Raw genomic sequence first — 25,064 nt, 5'->3', positions numbered from 1 at the left:
CACCCCTTTATTCTGTTTGATAAGATCCTCGCACAGGCCAGTGGCCCATGAGAACGGTAGGAAAAAGAATTAAAAGGGGGTCGGCGTTTATATATTGTTATACCGTATAAGAGTGTGTGATATATTTAGGTTAGTCTGGTGTATTTCGTAACTTAACGAGTAAAATAAATTTCTTTTATATTCAAAACATATTGAATTATTGTTTTTGCAGCTTCTTGGCTAATAACAGTATACCTAGGTTAAGTTATAGGTTATTGTAGGAGATTTTTTTATTTCTTGTCTTCTCAGCAGACGGTGTTTTTGATCATTGCTGTGAAGTGTGAGTCTATCGCGGTTTCTTGTTTGGAACCGCTTAATGTACATAATTGGGATTGATGTGATGAACGAATGGTTCATTCATTAATTCATTTGGTGTCTCGTTAAAAACAATCACAGATTTGATTCTCAAGAAGGCCACTAACTATTATTTTGAGCCGTTCTAACCTTAAAAACTTTGCATTGTAATCAATTCAAACACCATTAGCGTAGAATGATCCCCCTTTATACACATTTTAATCTAGACGAATTTAGCTAGTAACAATTATAGATTTAAGTCTTATTTTACTAACAATATTTATCCTTAATAATTTGTATTGCCTTACAATATTTACTTGGATCTATTGGTGACTGTATTTAGGAAAATGCTTCATAAACTTAAAGTCTTTAATTCTTTTTGAGATTGTTTGAACCGTAATTTTGGAAATTGGGCGTCATGGAATTAGAATTACAATAAATTCGTGGCTGAAACAGGATATTCCGGACATTTTCCATCATTCAGTGGTACAAGAAATCAGAAATACTGCGTTTCGAGATCTGCAATCTGATCTCTTCTTCAGGTAAATAAATAACCTAGCACATAATTACACAGTAGGTTGAAATAAACTAATCATAAGAGATGGTTACGACACACGTAAAACAGGAATCACAACCACCATGTTGTGTGTCAACTTTACTAACTCTTAAAACATGCACTTAAAAAACTAAACACTAATTATTAAAACTGAACTATAGAATACAGGTCTCAACAGGTCTGCATTCGTCGACCAACCACCTACGACTGGCCAGAGGCCAATGGCATTTGCTTACCTGTGATTACTAACTTAGGCGTGTCAGGTTTATTTTAACCTAGTTTGTAATTATGTGTTAGGTTTGTTATTTACCTGAATAAAAGATCAGATTGTAGATCTCGAAACGTAGTGTTACTCTTTTTTTGTATCACTGAATGTCCGAGAAAATCTTGTTTCCTTCACAATTCTCCCATCGTCAAAAACGAACTTCATTCAAAGAATAAACGAGTATTGGCAACGTTACGTCACAATCTTAAAATAAGTAAAATTTTATAAAATATGACTAAATAGTTATGTAAATGGTCCAACATAACGTCAAAACTTGGGAGCTAAGGTAAAGAGAATAATTTAACATGATTAATAGACAGTCCAAGGTGTGGATTGGGAGGTAAGCCAGAATCAGGGTATAAATCTACTTTTCTATTACTCCTGGGACAAGAAGTTTATCTGTATTGGGTTAGATATCTAAGCTACCTAGACATGCAAGATATATAGGGTGTAAAGTATCTTAACTGTACATTGATAGATTATAGGCTGGCTACATGGTATCTTTTATTGTATAATTATCAAACGCTGCACTGAATTGATAAATCGCATCGATACAGTGTACATAAATATTCAACGAATAAATCCACTCTTAGGGATAGAATCAAATAAATTTGCACCATTAAAAGAATTTCTTGATTTTTGTCCGTAGATTTTAGATGTGTAACATATTATCGAAAGCTCCTACACTCCAGGTTATATAGTCCAGGCTCTACCCCACAGACTTCTTAACAGATTATTGTTGTTTATTATTTAAAACAGCTGACTCCTGGAATCTGGAGTCATGTTCGTTTGATTCAATTTCGGCAACTATTAAGCGCAAACGAACTCTTTACATCGTTTCGACAACAGAGACACGTATACTACAAAATATAGTGTCATCTAGATGAAGAGGTATTCTTCTTGTCTCACAAGGTGCACAATATTGAGTGCACTACGATGTTTTAGACACGATCTCTAAACAAAGTTCCAGCAACCGAGTTATCTATAGATAACGTAGATAACTCGGAATAGATAAGCCTTAGATAGACAGATGAACTGGAGCTAAACTCAACATTCACATTCAATGGCCAATGCCACAGTATAGTGGGTACGGCGGTTATCGCCAGATAACCGAGTCAAGCAACGTCGAGCGTGGCTGCTGCTTGGATGGGTGACCGCAGAGCGATCCTGTCCTTGCAAGCAGTCCGTCCACCCGACCATTGGTGGTGGTTCGAAAGTCATCTTTAAGCCGTTGGTCTTCAATTTGTGATGGAGACGGCTTCTTCGCGTGGTAAAATAAAACATTCTTTGACTATGACTTTTCAATCAACCCTTCTCGTTATAGATACATTATTAGCTAATTGTTTATACAATCTCCTAACCAAAGTAATATCAGTTGATATTAGTATGACAGTTTACACTCGTATGATTTTAAATTTCTGAATTTACTGATAATATTTATTTTTTCAGGCATGTGAATTAGAAATAAAACGAGCATGTTTATAAAAACATTTTAATAAGCCTTTATTAAATTAATAAGGAAAACATTTTAGGTGAACATTTTGTGAGGAACATGAAAAGGTCTTGTTGACTGTAAGGCTCTTTTAATGCCAGGAGGGTACACTTCTGGCTAGTTTATACCTTCCAGTTGAAACACTGGGCACAACAAAAACTGATGTGGCACTTAAATCTTGGCAACCTTATGGATGTCCAGGAGCGGCACATCACTAACCGCAAATGTTGAGATTCTGGGATGCAAGGATAGTTCGATAGGTCTAGTCTACTGCGGGAGATAATTGATAGGGATTGTGGGGTTTCCTGATAGTCAAATGTATCTTACTAGATTAGACATAAGAGTATGTTACCCACTGCCTACTTGGACTGGAGAGGCCGGTACAGAGCTGGCTTTCCCTTCTTTCCAGGGGGAAATGACTGAGATTAATACCCTAAATTCTTCCTCAGGAAGGAGCCCCTATCCCTAACCTTACCCATCCAGAACATCCTAACACTCTGGAAGCACCGCAAAGGTCCTCAGGACTAAATGCGGTTTCTATGTTTCTTGTCCTAAGAGAACAAAAACAACAGGGTCTTGTAATCCATTTAGGTAATTCCATTTTAGAAGTGGATTACAAATTTTTTACGACCAAGGAAGGTGTTAGTAAAAGTTTCAAACCTTTACTTTGGTTTAGCGTAGCTTTCGGCGCAATCGGAACAGAAGTAGAAATCAAACATGGGTTGATTGTTTTAAGATTAATTGATACAACGTTTTTGCTGTGGTGGGTCTTCAATGTTTGGTATATTAAGCCTTTTTTCAAATCATTGAAATCACCACCGTCTTGAAACTCAATATATATTTAAATATTTATAAGCACAAAGTGGTTTCTGACCATACGTACATTACGTTTTCCCCTATACGCTGTTTACTTATGCAAACATAGCATAAATTTAATAGAAAATCTATATTGAGAAATTAACTAAGAAATATGTTTTAGCAGTCATTATGTAAAGCCGCCTTACTGATACTTTTCACTGAATGGATACAGCTTATAAGATCCAATTAAATATGCGTATAATCTGCCAGCTATGTATGGTTGAAATCATTTAGAAATTTCGGGTTTAATTATTATTGATCGTATTTTCGTTATATAGTCACAAACTCCTTACAGGTCATACGGCTTCCACTTTGATGCCTTATCAGATTTGGCACCTGAGAAATATATCAGATTTCAGATCTCGAAACGTAGTTCTACTGATTTTCTGCATCACTGAACGATGTTAAATGTCCAGAAACGCAAGAACAAAACTTTTGGAAATGGTCAGGGAATTTGTTTATTTTCTCCGTTTATTGCTTAATGGATGAAGTATAACTACTCTATTCTAAACCCTGATAGACCACCAACTTGAAAAATTAAAACATTATAGAAAAATTTGCGGAGTACGCTGTTTAAAAACTCTTAAAATACTATAAAACTATTTTACATAATATTGATCGACATTATGTTATGATCGTATGGCTGCCAGCTAAAACGAAGCTGCCTTTTGTTTCAGGCTGGAAAACGAAAACTCTTTCATATTAAAACTCCGTTTCCATGTCGTTTCAGTTGAATCCATTAAACATTGTGGCAGTTTATCATAATTTATCGTTATCTTTTTACCAGTTTCAGCTTTCAGTTATGAGAATCACACTCGGCGAAGAAAACCTCGTTTAGGAAGTTCTGTCAAACTTAGATCATCATAATTTGACTGATGCGCCTTTAAAAAATGTCTTTCTGGCTCAGTCTGAAGAAAGGTAGATTTTGTGACAGGCGAAACCCGTTTGAGATAAAAAATATTGTTTTTAAGAAAAAGTTTAGGAAATATAAGAATTCAAAAACACATTTTAATATTCTCTAGTTTCATAAATAACGGAGTTGTATAGCCTTTATTGTTAAAGGTCAAAATGCCAGCATAACGAAACGAACTCAGTCGAGATATTTAAAAGATAATTTTTTGAACTAAATTTTAAATTTTTGGGACAGTGTTATCAACTTATCGTTGTGAATGCAGAAATGTCCAGTAATTGATATTATGAGGAGACCGAATTTGTATATAAAATAATATCAAAATAATATTTCAACGTGTTGTGCAATTTAATATTGAATCATTTTTATTTAAACTTAATAAACTTGATAAAGACACTGCAGATTATTATTGCACTTGCGTTATTGAACAAATCCTTGATAGATATGCGTAAGTGGAGACCTCAAGTGCCTTTATGTTTTTTAGTTAGAGGGTTTTATACATGGCGCAAAGCTCTTATTGACTATCGAGATTTATTAAGCTCTTAAAATATCAATTATTTCATTTTATCACATGGTAGAAAATCAATAACAAGAAATCGATCATGCGTTGCAGTAGAGGATTCATGTTTTATCTATGACCGCTACATCTGAAGGAGGGAAAGTTTTGTGAACGTTTTCGATAGGTTCAAGTGGATATAGGTTTATCTGAAGTTTTAAACCCTCGAACTGGTCATATTTGTTTTGAAACGAGTGGCTTAAAAAGTATGTTCAGTGTTTACTCTCTCCATACTTTAGTATGACTGGTCCGGGTGAGTATAATTTTTCAGTGATATGTATTTAATGGCTTAATTTAATTTAAAATTGGAGCTTTAAACGTTTAAATATTTAATTTTTTTATTGTAGAATAAAGTGTGTAGGAACAAATTCGAAAACTAAAACCGATAAATGGGGGGTAACATTAGAAAATTAACTTTTTTTAGTGTATAAATGGAATATTTCCTAAGATATAAAATTGTAATAATTGTTTAAAAAATCTTTAACTTACATAAAAACGCTTTAATTAAGAACGTTTTGTTTGTATTTCCTTAGAACATGTTTTATTTTCAGTGTTATTTGTAGTAGAAATTGTTGTTTTTATTTTTATTTTGATACATTTCAGATAGCTTAAGAAATAAGATAAAAACTTATTTTACAAATAATAACAGACTAAAAATATATAATATTCGCTTTAATATTAACAAAATAGCACATGTTGACAATTTTAAAATCATTATGTTTAAATCAAATAATAATTTATTAGTAAAGGTATAAAACAATTACAACATACCCATTGTATTGTAATTTTTATTACAATTCCAACGGTACTTTTTTCAACTAAGTCCGTCTAGGCATAAGCGAACAAGGCCGCTTTAAAGGTACGCTTGAACAAGCAGGGACATGTCAGAACTGCTGATGCCTCTCAATTGACAATATGTTTGCTGCTCCCGGCTTGTGCAATCGTACCTTTAAAGCGGCCGTGCTCGCTTATACCTTGACGGGCTTTGTTGAAAAAGTACGTTGGAATTGTAATACAAATTACAAAGGAATTCGTATCATCTAAAATTTATTTTTTAAACCTTGTTTTTTTATATAAATTAAAACGTTTGCGCTATTTTGTTGTTATTGGAGCAACAAATCACATCATTATTTGATTGCAAAGTTCGTGCAAAGTTTAGTACCTGTAAATTTAATAATTCTAGAGGTGTTAATTATATTTATAAAAATACAAAATGGTGGCTAGCGACTAAGCGATGCATTCCTATAACTACCTATAATACTTTGTTTGTTTATGTAATAATATAATAGTTTGTTTAAAATGATGAGTACTATGAACCACAAAAGTTTGTGACCCGCTTTTCTGAACGCATTCTGTAAAATGTACCAAACACGAATCTAAAAATAAAACAAACAATTTTCAGAACCATTCAAAAATCTAAATATTTGTTGCTTTAAAATTTACATAAAAACCTCTTCTAAATTTTGTCTTACAATCAAAGAATGTATAATAAAATCTTATGTAATTATAAGAGTCAATTTTTATAAAACTAGATGAAACATCAAATTCAAAAAAACTTTCGGGAAGCTTACAAATTTTGAATTCATATTACTGTGCAAATGTTTATAAAAACAATTCTTAAAAAAACTTTTATTAAACAGTCAAGTTGTTCATACATAAAAATAAAGCGTGAAAAATGAACTATACAAAATCTCTTCAGTTTCTTAGGCTAAAAAATCTTTTACAATTATAATGAAATAAAAAGTTACCAGGACATGTTAAACAACATTTTATTCGCTATTTGCTTTAATTTAAAAGGAATCCTTTGAATTGTTTAGATCATCAAATGATTGTGCTAAACAAATTGTAGGGGATATTCATGATTATTATTTGAAAGATATCGTAAACAAATGTAGAAAAAAAAAATACAATCAGTAAGTCATTATGAATTGTTTGGAAGTTTTAGAAAAAGTATTCTTCTTTTCACACTATATTGTATCGAATCGTAAAGACTTTAAAACAAACTATGTTATCACACCATGTGAATGACTTAGGATTCATTATAAAATCAAGACTTATCAACAAAATTCATTAAATATCACAAAGACATCTTGCTTTTCGATTATAGAGGATTATAATATTCTATGAAGCAAAAAGTATATAGATAATATTATATGTGATTATGAAGAAGGAAGAGAAAATGTGCTTTGAGCATAATTGTATTATTTTCATGATTGCTTTCCTCAAGAAGACCGCTGAATTGTAACACACTTTAAAGTTTTGAAATGTATCCTACAATTGTGACCATAATATGCTACATTTTTCTTTAATATTTTTGTACCAACTATCATTAAATATAAATGATCTGTTTTATTTATTTCTTTAATCCTTTTATCATCTAAATCGTTAAACAAATCCATTCGGCAAATGGACATTAAAATCTTCTAACTGTACAATACACTCTAATGGACAAACCAAATTTATCGTACATTTTCACTAATTTAAATTTATGTATTTTTATTTTTTTCCCAATTTATTTGATTTCTTAAATATGTAGATTCTTCAATATCGTGTAACTCTATTTATTAAGAAACAGTTGATAACATACAAATAAAATTTCAAATACAAAGTCATTTGTAAATTTGCACTCTTTAACTTGTTTCTGAGTCTTGTCTTTTTTTGAGTTTTGGAATGCAAATGCAGAACGTTTTAGTACTTGATAATTTATTTTCTATAAATGTAAAATAAAGTAATTTACTATAAGTTTAAAATTATATTCAAACTTTTTATCCAAGTAATAAAAACTCGAAAGATAGCATCTTTTCATGATAAATACAGGTATGCTTCTTTATACCAACAAATGAAACATATTCTTCAAATAGAATATGTATATGTCAACGGCCATAAGATAATCTAAAATTTCCATTCTTTTATCTAAATTATTTAATCAATTTTGATTGATTTTTGATTCCATACTATAATTTTTTAACCAGATTCTCCAAATGTGTTAATTTATTTCGAAATTTATTCAGTTTATATTTCTAATACAATAGTATAATACAGTTTTATATATTTTACTAATAACGTCTCTGTCAGAACATGTATAACAGTTGGTGACAGTTACTTCTTTATCCATTTATATAGTAAATTATTTTTGTTATAAATGCGAAGAGAAATTGTAGAATTCATCTACCAATGTATATATTTAATCGAAATGTTTACATTTCTACAGTTGAGATTATTATTAATTATCTAATTTTATTATACAACTATTGAGGATATTATGTTTATGATCACAAAAATTGTACGGAAGACAAAGGGATATTTCAATTGGCATAGATTATATTTCCGAAGTTTTAGAATGTATAATAGAAAATAATATAAACTTATTTCATTATAATGAATATTATTAAAATTTATAAAAATCTGACGTTTTTTCGATCCCTTGTAAAACGGCGATGTAAACTCATACAAGCCTTAAAATATGTTAGAAATAAATATTGCCGTGTAAACGCATTTATTTTTATTTCAACATTATGAAGAGTAGATTATTATTGTGTAATAGAAAAAATGCAATTGATTTAATAATAAAAGATAAAAATTGTGCTCTTGAAATAAGTTTAATAAAACTTTGTTTAAATGTTAATGACGATGGAAGGTTTGAAAGGATAACAGGATTTCGGACATTTCCCATCGTTACAGGTTACAAAAGGTATAACACAACGTTTCGAGGATAGGAATCTATCCTCTTCGTCAGGTGGGAGAGGTATTAATACATACAAAAATAAACAACAGAGAGAAGTAAAGAAGGGAAAGAAAAGGGTTCAAACATACCAAAAGCTGCTTGGAGTCCAGTCCAGCGCACTGCACAGGATGCAAGTCCTGAGCACAAATCACAAGTACGAGGATAGCAGTTACACATCAGACTAGCACAGGCTTCAGTAAAATTGTTAAATACATAATTAACATGTGTTAATATTTTTCCAATTGTTAATTTCACACATGTTATGCATAGCTCGTATTTCTTTGTTTCAAGTTTATTTTTGACGATAGCAGGATTGTGAAGGAAACAGGATTTTTTTCGGACATTTGCCATCGTTCAGTGAAAGAAAAAATCAGTAACACTACGTTTCGAGATCTGCAATCTAATAATAATTAGTGTTGTGTTTAGTTTTGTATTAAGTGCATGTTTCAGAGTTAGTGAAGTCACACAACATGGTGGTTGTGATTCCTGACTTAGGCGTGTCATAACGCTCTGGTATGATTTGTTTATTTTAGCCTAGTTTGTAATTATGTGTTAGGTGAGTCATTTACCTGAAGAAGAGATCAGATTGCAGACCTCGAAACGTAGTGTTACTGATTTTTTGTTTCACTGAACAATGGCAAATGTCCGGGAAAAATTCCTGTTTCTTTCGTTGTATTTAATATTCAAACTCTGTTACAATTGTGAATCAAATGTCGTTGCGTTAATTTTATTAAAATAGGCCTTCATATTTTCGTGCGTTGTGCGAAAAAGTAGAGGTTTCTTGGCGCTTGAAGTCTGACCTTACGCCAATAAAACGGCGCTTGGTCCTTTACCACCTGGCTAATTTAATTACCCTTGGCGCTACAAAGGTTAGGGTCATTGAATTTTCAACAGCCCTGTTATTAGTGAACAGTTCCACCTTGGTAAATGTATATTAAAAGTACAGTACACATCAGTTAGTCACAAACCAATGTTGTGTAACATGTGAAAAAAAGTAATAACATTTATCTTTCACGGTAACTTGTACTTTTCCCATGTCTTGCTCTGGTTAATATTAGTAACAAAGATATACTTTATCATTACAATCTAACGCTTTGACTTTAATATTGTACCTACTCTTGAGCATATCAATCTGATTTACGTCAATCTGTTTGGTTGTACTATCAATTTTTCAGGAATCCGAATTTATCTCTTTGAAACCCACTCTTGCGTAGGGGTTAAGATAAAAATTCAAACTCACTGTCATATGAAGAGATAAGGCCATACAAGAGAGCTGCACTTGTATTTGTCGATAACATTAGTATCACTACATATAGAGCGGTTACACAGTACCTTAGCATTTTAAGTTTGTGTGTACTTTGCATAGAAAATTTAGACCGCCTCAATGTTCACCATGTTTGGTAGGACACATTCCCTATAGAGTTTGTAATTATTAGTTAGATTAGTTCTTTACCTGAAGAAGATATCAGATTGCAGATTTCGAAACGTAGTGTTACTGATTTTTTTGTATCGCTGAACGATGGCAAATGTCCGGAAAAATCCTGTTTTCTTAATTTCCTATAGGTTTAATATAATTTAATATAATATAATTTGTACAACCCATGATTCTATATAAGGGGGGGGCTAAGGGAGCTAAATACCTTCCCTCCCCCCCCCTTAATGGTGAAAAACAAACATAATAATTTCACCTATTAGTTCGTTTAAAGCTTGAACAAAGGTCTTAACGCTTAACAGTTTCCCGTAAATATTCACGACTTCCTAATTTTTGAAGATATTTCATAAACCATTCAGAGTGTAAGACCTCCCCCCCCCACCGAAAAAATTTCTTTTATCGCCACTGGTCAGAAAACTGTGCGTACAACCAACTTTCAATTTGCTCAAATCTGTAAAACTATAACAGTAACATTTATCGAAGGGACATTTATAATAGTGCATTTGATGACAAAATGATACTTCTTATATATAACTTTTTAAATGTACGATAAAGGAAGTCTTTAAAAGGCACTCCATGCTAACAGGGGGCTAAAGTGTAACGTTGCGTGTTTATAAATTCCACTATAATCGAAAAGCAAGATGGCTGTTATATTTAAGGACTTTTGTTGTTAAATCTTGACATTTATAATGAATCCTAAGTAATTCACATGGCGTGATAACATCATTTGTTTAAAAGTCTTTACGGTTCGATGCACTATAGTGAAAAGAAGAATACTTTTTCTAAAACTGCCAAAAAATTCATAACAACTTTCTGATTTTTGTGTGTGTGTTTTTTTAAAATTTGCTTACCTTATCTTTCAAATAATATTTTTGAATATCCTCTACGATTGGTTTAGGGCATTCATTTCATAAATTCTAAATTTCTAAATATTTCTTTCTTTATATATATATTATAGTGAAACATTTACGGGATTAAGACGAACACCCTTATATATATTATATATATATATATATATATATATATATATATATATATATATATATATATATATATATATATAAGGGGTGTTCGTCTTAATCCCGTAAATGTGTCTTCACTATAGAAGCTTAACTTAAATTGTCTCAATGCAAATTCATTGTTGACCTAATACTAACGGTTTATAATTTATATTCAATATTGAATTTTTTATTTAAAGAATTATTACTAAACACAGTAGACCTATTAAGAGATGCTCGTGTATTTGTATAGATTTATTGGCATTGAAACATTAATATCTAAGTTTCTACTGTACACCCATGGGTTTGAGGTCAGAGCCTATTAAGAAAGCATATTTAGAACCCCATAAATGTTTTACCATAGAAGCTTAGCTTACAATGTTCTAATACAAATTAATTGTGAAAAATACGATTCTTTGCTAATACTAACGGTGTATAATTTATATTCAATAGAGATTTTTTGTGAAAAATGTTACTCAACGTAGTATTTAACAATACTCGTTTTCTTTGTAGATTCATTGGCATTGAAACACTAAAATTTATGTTTCTACAGTAAAACGTTCTTGGATTCGCGACCCGCAGCTGACTATAGGCCCCCTTTTAATACTTTTTTAGTACTCCAGCAGTACAGATGGGGTTGTAATCCGTATTGAGACGAAAAAATACTAATTTATAAACGTCCAAGTTCCGGCTGCCAATTTCCAAAGCACACCTATTCAAGCGGCTACGACCAAGTAATTGGCAACGCCTGCTGTCCCAATGGGTGACCTGTGGAGCCTTTATTTTTGGACGGTTACAGTTCACCTTTTCCAACTACCACTGAGACTTCCTTTATCTCAGGTAGAAGGATGGACAAAAACCCCACAATTGACCCTAAGTGGCAATATTGACACAATGTTTCTCTCACATACCTTGAGCCTTTCTCGGAAACCGCCCTGGGGAGGGAAAGCGGTCTATTTGGGGTAACTGTCCCCACTCCACCCGACCTGACCTTGACCCCACCTGCACTCTCTTGGTCAGCCAGGACCTCGCTTCCTGCACCTTCACCTGGGAGTTGACAAAGGATGTTCCTTTTTTTCATCAAGGCTGTTCTCCCTCGGTCGAGCCTCGTGGCGGGGATGTTTCTGTGTCACCTGAGGCTCGCACTAACCTCTTGGGCACCATCGAGTATTAAAATTATTTAAAAAAATGGTTTTGAAGCTCTGTTCGAACCTACCAATATACCGAGATGAAATCTTCAAGGTTTCGAAATCAGTATCTGCTACCCTTGATCAACATTGTTTGCTGATTAACTCAATTAAAATTCATCATTGATAATTCATCGTTCACAATCTCTTAAATATATGCCATTAAAAATTATGGCACCTCAGGCTCAAGACTTGTCGGATATCGAGCGCTTTGGACTTTGGAAGTGCCGCTACTTTGAACCTTTCTACGATATCGAAAACATCGCCAATAAAGCATTCATTGATTTTGTACAAGGATTCGAATGCAAAGTTTGTTTTGGATTGTATTTTTGGATTTCTCAATTAAGGACGTCCCAGTAGTTTAACTACCATTGAAATCCGTCCTCTTTTTCACGTTTGATGTAATATCATAAGTGCCAGAGTCCAAAACGTGGGCCTACAAAAACATGATCGATTCCGCCAGTATCTGCTTCCTTTTTGTGGTACATCCTTGCGAATGACGTCACTGCACTTAGTCTGTATTATATCGTGGCATTCAGTTTGTTTCTTCTGATTTTGGTCCTGGATCACGGTAATATGCTACTTTTGTCAGCATTTCCTTTAGTGCAAATTATCACGTATTTCCTACTTTTTAGTATTGCACATGCTTTAGAAAATGTTGATCAAAGATTTGATACTTGAAGAAGTGAACAGCACACAACGTTACCTGAAACGTTACGTTTCTGTTGTCATCTTTAATAATGCATTAAAAGATATGTAATTTTTTTATAAGTCTCCAAAGAGATTTTGAGAATTATCTTTGGATTGGACTAAACATCTTCAGGGAGAGTTTATCCCATTGGTACAATTTTGGTCTGTTACTCTGCTGTTTATTTTTAAGTGCTTATTTAATGCTACTACTGTTATAGCACAATGCATAAATAAAATCTTTTGATCAAGATGGTTAGATCAATAAATTTGGAGTCTTTGTCTCTTTAGTCCGATGAAATGAATAAATAATTAAATGAATAGACTGCCTTGCCGGGAGATTTTTCTTCAATCTTCGTAGGAGCCCTAGAGAATATTACATAGAGCCCGTAGGTTAGGTTGTAAAGGAATTAGAAGTGACAAAGGTGTACTTTCGTTTTGAAATGTTTTGTTTGGTTACATGTCTGAAAATAGCTTTTTTAATTATGGTCTTAACATTTTGCTTTCTGTTGGTATAAACATTTTAGAGGCGTCTTCTATTACGGACACTGATCTTTCAAGAGATTTACCTGAAGAAGAGATCAGATTGCAGATCTCGAAACGTAGTGTTACTGATTTTTCGTTTCACTGAACGATGATAAATGTCCGGAAAATCTTGTGTCCTTTATCAAGTTCAGTTTTGCTAATTCAATACGAATTCCAGTCACTTACCGGTAGTTACGTAAGCTACCACATTATTAGTCAAACTTTATTAAAATTAGTTCATATAGGCGTCTCAAACAAATTCAATGACGGAAATTATCAGACCGGGTCACGCGCTCCCTTGGGCGCCACACTGTGAAGCAGCCTTGGCATTTCGTACTCACCGGCATGTTTTCTTGTAAAGCGACCACCGTGAAATTTTACTTTCGCAACTCTTTGCACTTGTCTAAATCCCGTGTCAAAATGATAATTACCCTTTAATAAGCCGGGCTTCGTGCCTTCTATTGGGCCATTCCAGAATCGAGGCAGTACTCATTAAAAACTCTAAATTGTGGATTTTTCAAAATCCCTTCAATTTTTAGGTCCATTGATGATGAAGCATAATATCGCCGTTGGTCCGTTTATAGTCCATTTAAAATGCAACTTCGTTTTTAAGTTCCTTGGAACAATAATGTATTTCTTCTAATAAGTTCCAACCATTCGTAGGAGCAAAATTCGCCATTCATTGATGTAATGAATTACATGTTTTAGGACAATTGAGTATGAATCACTGACGAATCATAACATCGCCGTTGGTACTTTTTTAGTATTTTATATTTATTTTTTAATTACTCTGGAACAGCAATTAATTTCTAGCAATTTCCGCCCATTCATACGAGCAAAATTCGCCATTCATTGATGTAATGAATTACATTAATGTTATCGTCTGTGTTAGTTATTTCCACCTATTGCGAACCGTAACGAGTTTTGTTAAATTGTTCTAAAATAAAAGCCACATTCTGTTTTTTTTTTTTTGTTGTTATTAAAGTGAGTTCGAAATTAAATAAGACAACGCGGTATTGCGCACCAATTGAAGCAAATTGATAAATTAACATTCAGCACTTTTCAGTTTATTTATTCTATTGTACGTGGACAGTTTTATTGCTATTCATCTGTCAAAATAAGCTGCCGCGTAAATATCCTGTCTCCAAACCGAGCATCGAAGGCGGTTTACAAAAAGTCTGATAAATTACTCTAATGAATTCCCCGATGTCGCGTCGGGAGCCAACATCTGTCCATACACCGGCTGTCTTGCGGGGCACAAATGTAATTTTCTGATTCAAGGCAGCTCGGAAGAAAAAAGGAAGTGGTCAGAGCGGACCGAAGAGAGGAATGGAGAGAAGAAAATAGAGCGGTGGAAGATGGGGCAAGCGGCAGGGAGCGGCGTATGTGTGTAGGCGCTGGACTCGGACAGGTACAAAGAAGTGGAGGGGGGAGTTTGCACTTGTTCGATCACCTGCTGCCATTCGCTAGAAGATCAGCGGCCGAGGAACACCTGTGTCTACGCGTCATGCGATCACGCGAACCGCGAGTGTCGTGTCCTAACCTCACTTTTTACCCAGTGTTTTTATCCTAGTTCTGATTGTTGTTCGATTGTTTCTCACCCGTTGTCTTTTATAACAATTGTTGACAATTCTGTTTATATCTGTGTTCAACTGATATATTTGTGAAACTGTTAGGTTATGTCAATTATTTTGGTGCGCCCAACGACTATTTTTATTGGCTCTGCTCGGATCTTCCACCAATATTAATCGGCTGAACTACGACTAACTTTGAGGTTATGTTTGGTTTCTAGCCGGCTACGGTACAATTCGCACGGCTATGACCCAAACTGTGCAGTGCATCTGACTGTGGTGACCCTGTCGAATTTCCCAACCGTGTTTCTAGTGTTATGGTAGTTGAGTGATTGTGTTTTTTTTCTCTGGACGCCGTGGCAACGCAGTTCCTGTCGCCGGCTGGTGCCGCTGTCATGAGAGAAGTTGATACAGTCAGCCCTGTCGTTTGGCCGGCCTGGTGTTATTCAGGTAGCCTAGAAATCCACATACAGTATCTATATGTAAAAACCAACACATTATATGTATTATATAGAAGAACACGTTCAGAAAAATTAGTTTTTCCACATATTTTGTACCGATCATCGCAAACTAGTGCAAAATGATTTTAAATAATACTTACTGTATTGTCATTCAACTTTAAGTATTGCTTTGTAATGCGTACTAACGTTTTAAACTCCTATTAATTCTGGAAGCAGTTTATTTCGTCCATATTAAAGTTTATAATTTCTATAAGTGTATAACTTCTGTATACTACCTTTCCCAAAGAAATACAGTGAAAATGAAGTTCACAATCGAATTTGTACTTTTAATCGTAACCTTTTTGTATAAGTATTTTAAATGCGTAGCAATATAAATTATTGCCATATCTTAGCTATGAAGGAACCTAACGTAAATATCCTCCTAATTCAACAACTTGGAGGTCATAAATCGATGACGTTTTCGAGTCGGGTGACACATGCCCTGACAATTAACCCTTTAAAAATACTTGTTTGTAAAACCATTTGTTGTTTCTCAATTAATTAATAATGTGCTAGAACGCAGTTGTCTTAAAAAATAGCTGGGGGTTTTATTTATATTTAAGTCTTAAATTAGTTATAACAAATGAAAATTTTAGAATTTGATGTAATATGTGTCAGTGTATTTAAAACTTTGAACACATTCATTAGAACAATTGCTGTATTGCTTATACAAAAACTGGTATTTATAAACAAAAACTAAACAATTAAAATATTTATTCTGTTGAATAATTAAGATTTAAAAATAAAACACTTAAGTTTATGAGAGGAACAAATTAGTCATGTTTTAATTGTAACTAAATTCTCAAAGTGCTGCTTCTGTTGAAAAATGTTTAATATTATTTCATTGAATAAAACACTTTTTTTTAAAATTCTTCGGGTAAAAAGTATAGCATTGCTATTTTATAAACTGGAAGTGATTGATATGAAAATGTTATAAATAAACACAATTGACAAAATGCGGCAAATTTAGTAAGTAGTCTAATAAACAGTTACGTAAATTTTTTACTTGATCTTATAAAAATATCTCCCAAAAACGCCAGCCTAAAACTCCAAATCCCTTTAGCAGACCTTTGCAAAAATATTATTTTTAGTACTCAAGCTATGTTCAAGTATGAAATCTGCAATAAATATTTATTTCCCAATATATTACACTATAAATATTTTTGCTTGAAAACTTTTGGATAATGTATAGTTAAAATTAGAAAGTTTCATTAATTTATCTCGCTAAATAAATAAATTACGAGATTTTTACAAATTAATACGTTTTTGAGGAATTCAAAGTATACTCAGAATTACTGGTACCAAACAAACAGCATAGAAATGAAATTAAACAAAAAACAACACCGATGTTAAAAGTTTGAATAATGTATAGCCTAGTTGAAATTAGAAAGATTCATTAATTTATCTCGCTAAATAAATAAATCACGAGATTTTTACTAATTAATACGTTTTTAGGAATACAAAGTATACTCAGAATTACTGGTAAATCCAAACAGAATAGGAATAACATTAAAAAACAGCACCGATGTTATAGATAAACATGTAAAGAATATTACTTAAAATAACTACGCAATAAAGGCAAACGGCAAATGATAGACCTAAATAAATATTAAAAATGCACAATTAATTGTCATTTAAATATAGAAGCTAGGGACGCAATCAACTATACGTTATATAGCGTATGTAAAATACAATGTAAGGTTTAGTTCACAACCTTATTAGAAACATCAATTAATTCTTTGTGATCATTTTGGTATAGCGCAAGTGTAATATTCGTTTTTTTTATTTTTGACACGTTACTTTGTGAACGTCCGTTTTTACTGACGTTAGTTTCGAAAAGGCCAACGTACGACGATATCAATTTTTAGAAGTACCTTTTTTCCACATTGAACGTTTCATCGCTCAATATAAGGAGTGTTTTGGATAATTCGATAATTTTAAATTGATTTGATTAATTTTGAAATCAACAACTTCAACAGTATGAGTGCTTGAAAGTAGAGACTTAATACACTAACAAGGTGAACTGTGGCAGTAAAAGACGTGTTGATTGAAAGCCCAATATGTAGTTTTCACACACACATGTAGGTGTATTTATAACGATGAATAGATTTCCAGTTCAGTTGAGAACGGTACTTTGGTATAATACATAGGCCATTCTGTCCCTATCTACTTCTTGTTATTACGCGATAGCCTATAAGTAGGTTTAGATTAGGTTGTAATAAATATATGGTAGCAAAGTTAAAGTTCTCCTTAACGAGCGCTAAAGTGGTCTGAGCTTAAATTTTGGTACTATCTCGAGGGACGTTTTTTCGCAGAAGTTCGAGGTAAAAGATCGTCTAACGTAGCCTAACTTAGGTCGGTATTCGGTGAACCGCACTTCGGCGAAAGAAACATTCCTCGAGATAGTACCTAAATTCAAGCTCAGATCACGTTAACCTTATTATTAAATTATAATAATTATTTATTTACCTACTTATATCACGCAATAACTGGTAGATAGGGGGAAATGGCCTCCGTATTATTTCAAAGTACCTTCAGAACAATCAATAACCCACAAATTCAAAGAATAAACCGATTGAAAAATTTAAAACGTTCACATAAACTAAGAGTCGAGTTTATGAAAGAGTAAAATTACATTTCACTTATTGGCCCATATTCATTTAATTGTATGCAATTGTCGCTATTTCTATGGAAACAAATATGCGGTAATTTTTCCCCCTCGAAGGGTATCGGTTGTGTTTGTGTGTTTTATAAGAGTTTCATAGAATAAAACCCATACAAGATATTTAAATAATAAAAAAAATTGTTTTTGGATTTATGTTTTGTAATTTGTGTGATAGAGTTTATGCCACGAATAATACCAGTTTAATTTAAATTGTAATTGAAAATTGTTACAAGAAAAGCTAGAGACATGAAATTAGGTTTTTCTTTGAAAATTTTTACGAAAACAATTAAGAGACATGTGTACTAGTTTATTAAATGTAGTTTTTCTTCAAAACCATGTTTTTCTTCAAAACCATATTATAAATCATAGAACCAAACAAACTGAACATCATAAAAATAAAACTTTCTAAGTGTAATAGAAACTGAGTAAATTAGTGTACAAACAGAAAAAAGGCAACTTTCGGAAATTGTTTGAAGTTTACTTTTGACGATGGAAGAATTGTGAAGGAAACAGGATTTTTCCGGACATTTGCCATCGTTCAGTGAAACAAGAAAATCAGTAACACTACGTTTCGAGATCTGATCTCTTCTTCAGGTAGGCCTAAATAACTAACCTAACACGTAATTTTAAAAATTAAGTTAAACCTATATTTTAACCTAGTTTGTAATGACGTGTATTGGTTTTTTTATTTCACTGAACGGTGGAAAAAGTTTCGGAAATTGTTAAACCACCGGAAAAGAACACTTTGGTAATTTGCAAACACTCGCTCAAACAATTAGCTGATATGTTTACTTCTAGAATAGGTACTGAAGCCTTACAACTAGGTACTGAAGTACCTACACAAGAAAAGAAACAAAGAGCGTGACCAAAGTAAATGATTTAGTTGAAACATTTAAAAACTATTAGTTATATTTTTTATGTTAAAATTGTTTTAATTTTAACAAGAAAAGTAATTTTTCCATTCTTTTGCCATGAATTTCCCTCTGAATACGATATGTTATAAAAAAGCGCAGGGAAGTGTGTAATGAATGTAAGGATCTCTCCATACTGAACTTGGTCAAATATAGGTATAACACAACGTTTCGAGGATTGGAATCTATCCTCTTCGTCAGGTGGGGGAGGTATTATCTTGTACTTCCCCCACCTGACGAAGAGCCAATACAAACTTTAAACAAAGAATATATCAAATAATTGTATTAATAAATAAAATTTTGAAGTAGGCTACACTAATAGGGATTACTACATATTAATTTTACACTGCACTCAAATATTATATTATTTCAAAATTTAGTATTATTTGGGTTAAAAATATTAATACCAGAAAATGATCAGAAGTCGGATTTTCCATACATATTAGATCCCTTACAACCCGAATTCCACTAACTTTACATTTAGAAATTATACATGTAATCACAGTGTAAACTTGGTTTATACACGAGTAGATAAGCCAACGATGAATTTCTGTATTACTTTTAACGTTTTGTTTATACCCAAACATTATTTACATAGTACAGCCCTGGAAACTGTTTCAAAGGCATTATCGTGTAAATTTAAATGATAAATTAACACGTAAGATCTCTCACGGGACTCGATAAATGACATGTGGAAAGTTTATATAACTTAAAAATACATCAGTATATTAGTCATAAGTTATAAATTATATATGACGTAGACACAGGAAAAGTTTTTAGATATTATGACATTAGACCACTCCTATAAAGATGTTTGAAACTACATATCAGTAGTGGTTAAAGAAATTGAGAATATCAGATTAATGGTTGTCAAACACTATTATGTTAATTTATTTGTCCGTTTCAAATATCCAAGATCAGTGAGTATTTTAATCGGACACATGGCAAATTTAATTCTGTATGTACCATATTTAAACAGCATTAGGTGTAAAAACACTACAAACAATGACGTTTTTGTATCCAAAGCACTTTTATGTTAAGAGCAAAATGAATGCAAGCTAAATCTCTCGATTGGTTATCTTTAAAGTGTAATATAAAAATCAAGTTTAATTTATAGAAAATTCGTATAAAATGAGGGTTTGACTTGGCATCATAAATTAACATTAGCAAACATTTTTTTATGTATAACGAAATTTTCATCAATTGAACTCAAAAAATTATTTTAATTTACTTTAGTGTTTTTTACCGATATCTTAATATTTAAAAACAATGAATATAATTGAGTATAACCTCGGCGATATATACAATTAATTTAAGATATAAATATGGATAAAATTTTAATATTACATTTTAATGTTTTTTTATAAATATATATATATATATATATATATATATATATATATATATATATATTTTTAATTCTTCCACTGTGTAGAATGCACTGGATAACACAATTTTTCCCAGTTTATTTGGAATGATTTGTCACTAGTTTTTAATTTAATGCATTCTGGGAGTTTGTTGTACAATCTGGTTTCTACTTGAGATGGAAGATTTCTAAATAAGTTTAGTATGTTACTGAGGTCTGGGGCAAGAGCGTAGCCAGGAATGAAAATTTGGGGGGGAGGAGGTCCAGACAACCGGTATTTTCCCGTAGTGGACAGAGAGTAAGGCCCCATTTTGTTCCTTAAAAAGTTCTTGACCTGTTTCTTTGTTGAGTACGATCTTTCATCAGTACATATGTCAATAATACTGAACTATTTAAATAATAATTATAATAATAATCATGTACGAAAAAAGTAGTTAAAAATGGGGGGCGAGGTCCGGACCATTAACCATTAATTTTGTCCTTTATAGGGTAGGTGAGGGTGGTTCCCTGGGACACCCTCGCTGGCTACGTCGTTGGTCTGAATGTGATTATATCGTGTGTTGTGAACGTGGTTATACCATCCTTCTAATTATTTAATTTATTCTGACAATTTTTTCATTCCTGTATTAATATTTTCTGATGATTAAAGAATAATAAGAGAATTTGTACTCTAGGAATGTGAACTTTGTAGACGAGTAAGCGGAGGGAGCGTCACGAACGCAAGACAAGTTGAAATGAAATGAAAAATGACTTTATTAGAAGCGAAGTTAGGACTATAAAGTCCTCTCTACCACTTAACCTCGGATTTAGTTGCCGAGTGAACTTTGAGCAACTAAAACGTGCAACTGGTTTCCACCGATCACAGTCGCGGGCGGTGACTTGCGACTACAGTGTGACCTGTAAGCGCGGGCGTGCTTATCAGCGGGTCACATTATCAGTGGTGATAAGGGCCGTCGCCGCCTCGCGCAGAGTCATAGCCACCACCACATCGCGTCAACTGAACCCGCAGAGTCACTACTTGTGTTCCAGTACACATGTCGGGGCCGACTTGTTAAATAGTAATATCTCTATAGCCACAGTACGTTAATATATTCACTGCGGGATGCAGCGGAATGGACTTGTCGTAAAACACCGAGACCCACTCAGACCTTAGTCGTCTCTCTCAGTCGACGTGTTAATACATGTTGGATTCAAGGATCCTGCCTGATTTATGAAGTAATAGTGTCCTTGTATTACTTTAAAATGAACCTATATAAAGGAATATCGGGGGATCCAACAGTTTGGGGCAATTTCGTAGATCATAGTGAAATTGCTGCCTTCTCACCTTTTGAAATAAATAAGGTTCCTCCTTGAACGAAGGGAATCCTATGTGCCAAGTTCCAAGTCTCTTCTCTAGGACTTTTCTATGACGAGTTCTTTCACGGACGTGCAGCCGCACAGAGAAAGAGATAGACGGACTGCTCTTTGACCTTTTCACCTCAAAATCCATAGAGTTCTTCCTTGTACCATGAGGAATCCATGTGCCAAGTTCCAAGTCTCCAGGAACCTTCCTATCAAGACTTCTTGCGTAGCAGTCAGACTGACGTATTGACAACGTCCTGTAGTGACCTTAATTAGAGCGTGCTGAGGTTTTAAAGACTTCATTATGTCATTTTTGAGTTCTAGTAATCCATTCCCTGCAATGTTTAATTTCTCTTTGAATTTTTTTTTGTAGTATGGTATTATATGGAGGCCACTCTGTCCCTATCTACTAGGTACATAGGTACGTATTATAAATAGAAAACAATTAAAATTAACATGCACGAACACTCACGTGATCTAAGCTTGAATTTAGGTAAGTTTTTGGGGGAATTTTCCGTCAGATCACGTTGGACGATCTGGCACCTGGCACGTGATCTGAGGTCGGAAAAGGACCATTAGAAATGCCTCATCGGTGGTTCCTTTTCTCGCCATCCTGCACCTCTCTCGACTTGATACCCAAATTCAAGCTCAGATCACGTGAGTGCTCGTAAAGGTAAACTTTGGTAGCCTACTACTAGGAAAGTACCGTATTTAAATGCGATAACATACTACGCGTGATAACAAGTAGTAGATAGGGACAGAATGGTCTCCTGAAAATACCATATTTTTCATAAATATTCAAACAAGGCAGATTTGGTAATACTAACTCTCTAAAGGTAGTTAGTTACTACAGACTCTCTTAAATATAAATTATTCAAAAATTGTATAGTCTATTTATGCAAGACGATTTAATAATATTTGTATTGTAAAATTAATTAATTGTCAATAATATTGTAACCATGTTCCGCCCTGGAAATAATAGATTTTCATTCATTCATACTCATACAGTAGTTCCTTTGTATAAGTGAGAAAATATACAAGGTTAACCGCACTCGTGACAGAATAGTGTGGGAGGTTTCTCTAGGACCTTTTTTTAAATATTTGTGGGACATACGGATAGACATTGACACGATTTGAAGGGCCCGGCGGATTTACATTTCAAATTAATCTACTAAACCAGATTACAATCGGACATAAACTGGTTTCAAAACAAATGCTTGGTATTCTATAGCCAGCTTGACTTGACTAATAATAAATCTTATGCTATCGGTTTCTTCGCCTGATAAAAAATAAGAACAGAGGCGTTCTTTACATTTTTTATAATACAGTGACTTTTGCTCTTTTTTATTTATTCGCTACAGGAACGATAAGTATATTTTTTTCTTGTATATATATATTACTATTTTTCTTATTTCGTTTGTTTTAACGTGAATTGGGTATTCTAATAAAGTTATACGGTACATGTTATATTTAAATACAATTTTTTACTGTGCAATTTAATTGAGCTATACAACAATGAAGTTTATTTGGCAAACCCGTCTTATAACTAAATTTCGATTGTAAGTGCAATACAAAATAAATAAAAGCAGTTGCTAGTTTCATCGAGATTTAAATATAGAGAAACTTCATGGTGTACTTTAAATTTCATCACTTTGAACGTTGTATGTTAGTTTTTTCGTTATCCCGAATTGTATATAAAGCTATACAATTCACGTTAAATATAATACACAATACAATAACATTGCAGGTTTCTTTAAACTGACTGCTCCTAAGTTTGAGAGATCTAATACAAATATCCGCTTTAAAAATGGTGTATGGCATCGAGTTTGATTATCATATTATAACAAAGTATCGTTTAATATGATTATCATAATATTAACGTTAGTATGCCACTTCAAATTATCATACATAATCATATCAAACACGATTATAAAAACTTACATACAAGTTAGTCAAGATCCGCAATATTTCAATCGTTGGCACTATAATAACATAGATTTAACCCCTATTTAACTAATTCGCAAAAAAATTATGGTTGCCTGTAAAGTCGGTTTTACGGGCGAAGATTTTACGTGACAACGTCTTTTTCTCGGTAGAATATTTATTGATATGAATATTATTAAATTGCACAATAGGAACAAGGAATTGAATGAAAATAAGAATTGCACAAATTTTAACTATAGAAATATATTTTGTTTACTAAAACATTGTACATAATTTGAAATTAATTAAAATTTGTTATTGTAAATGGTAAAGTTGAATAAAACATTTACTAAAATTGGAATTTGAAATTCTTGCTAAACACAGTTAAATTCTAACTCCGCGCGTGGTGATTGGTCGGTTTAGTTCGTTTGTTTGGTCGCACTGTTATGACAGGTTAGAGGTTATAATTTGTTATTTTAAATGTTTGACTAGCAATACGCGCTGTTTCTTCTCAATCGACTGTATTACGATTGATTGCAGAGTGATTTAAACTAATAATTTACTTAACACTATCAACATATTTGTCAATAGTATGACATAACCTATAAACTCAGTTTCTCAACTTTTGTGTCAATCTAACGATTAATCAATCAATCATAGTTTACGATAATGAAATATCAGTGTACAATTATTTACCTTTATTGTTGTAGTTGTTGTAAATGACGAATCTAAGCACTCCACATTTTCACGAATAAACATAGTTATCTGCTTTATCCCGTGCGGATCCCGTGCGGCGGACCCACTGGACGGGCATCGTAACGTTACCGGGCGTTACACTTTTTCATGAGTGACTCCGAGCCGCAACCTAATTTAAGACGTTGTCACGTCAAAAATAAATTAAAGGTATCGTTTTAAGAAGAGTTTAGAGATTGCGTAAAGTCTCGCCCTAACTACAAAATGTTATAAGCAATTCACTGAAACATAATTTTGAAGTTTTCGTCCGTTTTAATATTTACGATTTAATACTGACAGAAATACCGGTACTTACTTTTTTAGTTAATATCATTTAAAACTAAAACGATTTCATGTATGGTCGATGGCCATCAGGTGGATGGCCCACAAGGAAACAGGATTTTCCGGACATTTGCCATCGTTGAGTTAAACAAGAAATCAGTAACACTACGTTTCGAGATCTGCAATCTGATCTCTTCTTCAGGTAAAGAACTAACCTAATACATAATTACAAACTAGGTTAAAATAAACA

The 25,064-nt window shown here is 32.9% G+C and overlaps 1 protein-coding gene across 4 annotated transcripts in view; it reads left to right on the top strand.

The window, feature by feature from the left end:
• Positions 1-25,064, top strand: part of LOC124366409 (polycomb protein SCMH1) — a 258,541-nt gene that overhangs the window by 105,756 nt on the left and 127,721 nt on the right. For 2 of the 4 annotated variants that reach the window (XR_006922808.1, XM_046822939.1), the window contains exon 1: positions 14,888-15,544. The exons of 1 other annotated variant lie outside the window; for it this stretch is intronic. Coding sequence is in view for 2 of the 3 variants with exons in the window: in XM_046822939.1 (XP_046678895.1) it covers positions 15,490-15,544 (55 nt within the window). In the remaining variant the exon portion in view is untranslated. Of the gene's footprint in view, positions 1-14,881; positions 15,545-25,064 lie in introns of those variants that run through there. One more of the 4 variants, XM_046822941.1, reaches the window with a different exon arrangement.

Source organism: Homalodisca vitripennis, chromosome 7 (assembly GCF_021130785.1).
Source record: "Homalodisca vitripennis isolate AUS2020 chromosome 7, UT_GWSS_2.1, whole genome shotgun sequence".
Classification (NCBI taxonomy): Eukaryota; Metazoa; Arthropoda; class Insecta; order Hemiptera; family Cicadellidae; genus Homalodisca; species Homalodisca vitripennis.
The sequence above is the reverse complement of the archived record's forward strand: the minus strand, read 5'-3'. Positions and strand labels throughout refer to the sequence as shown.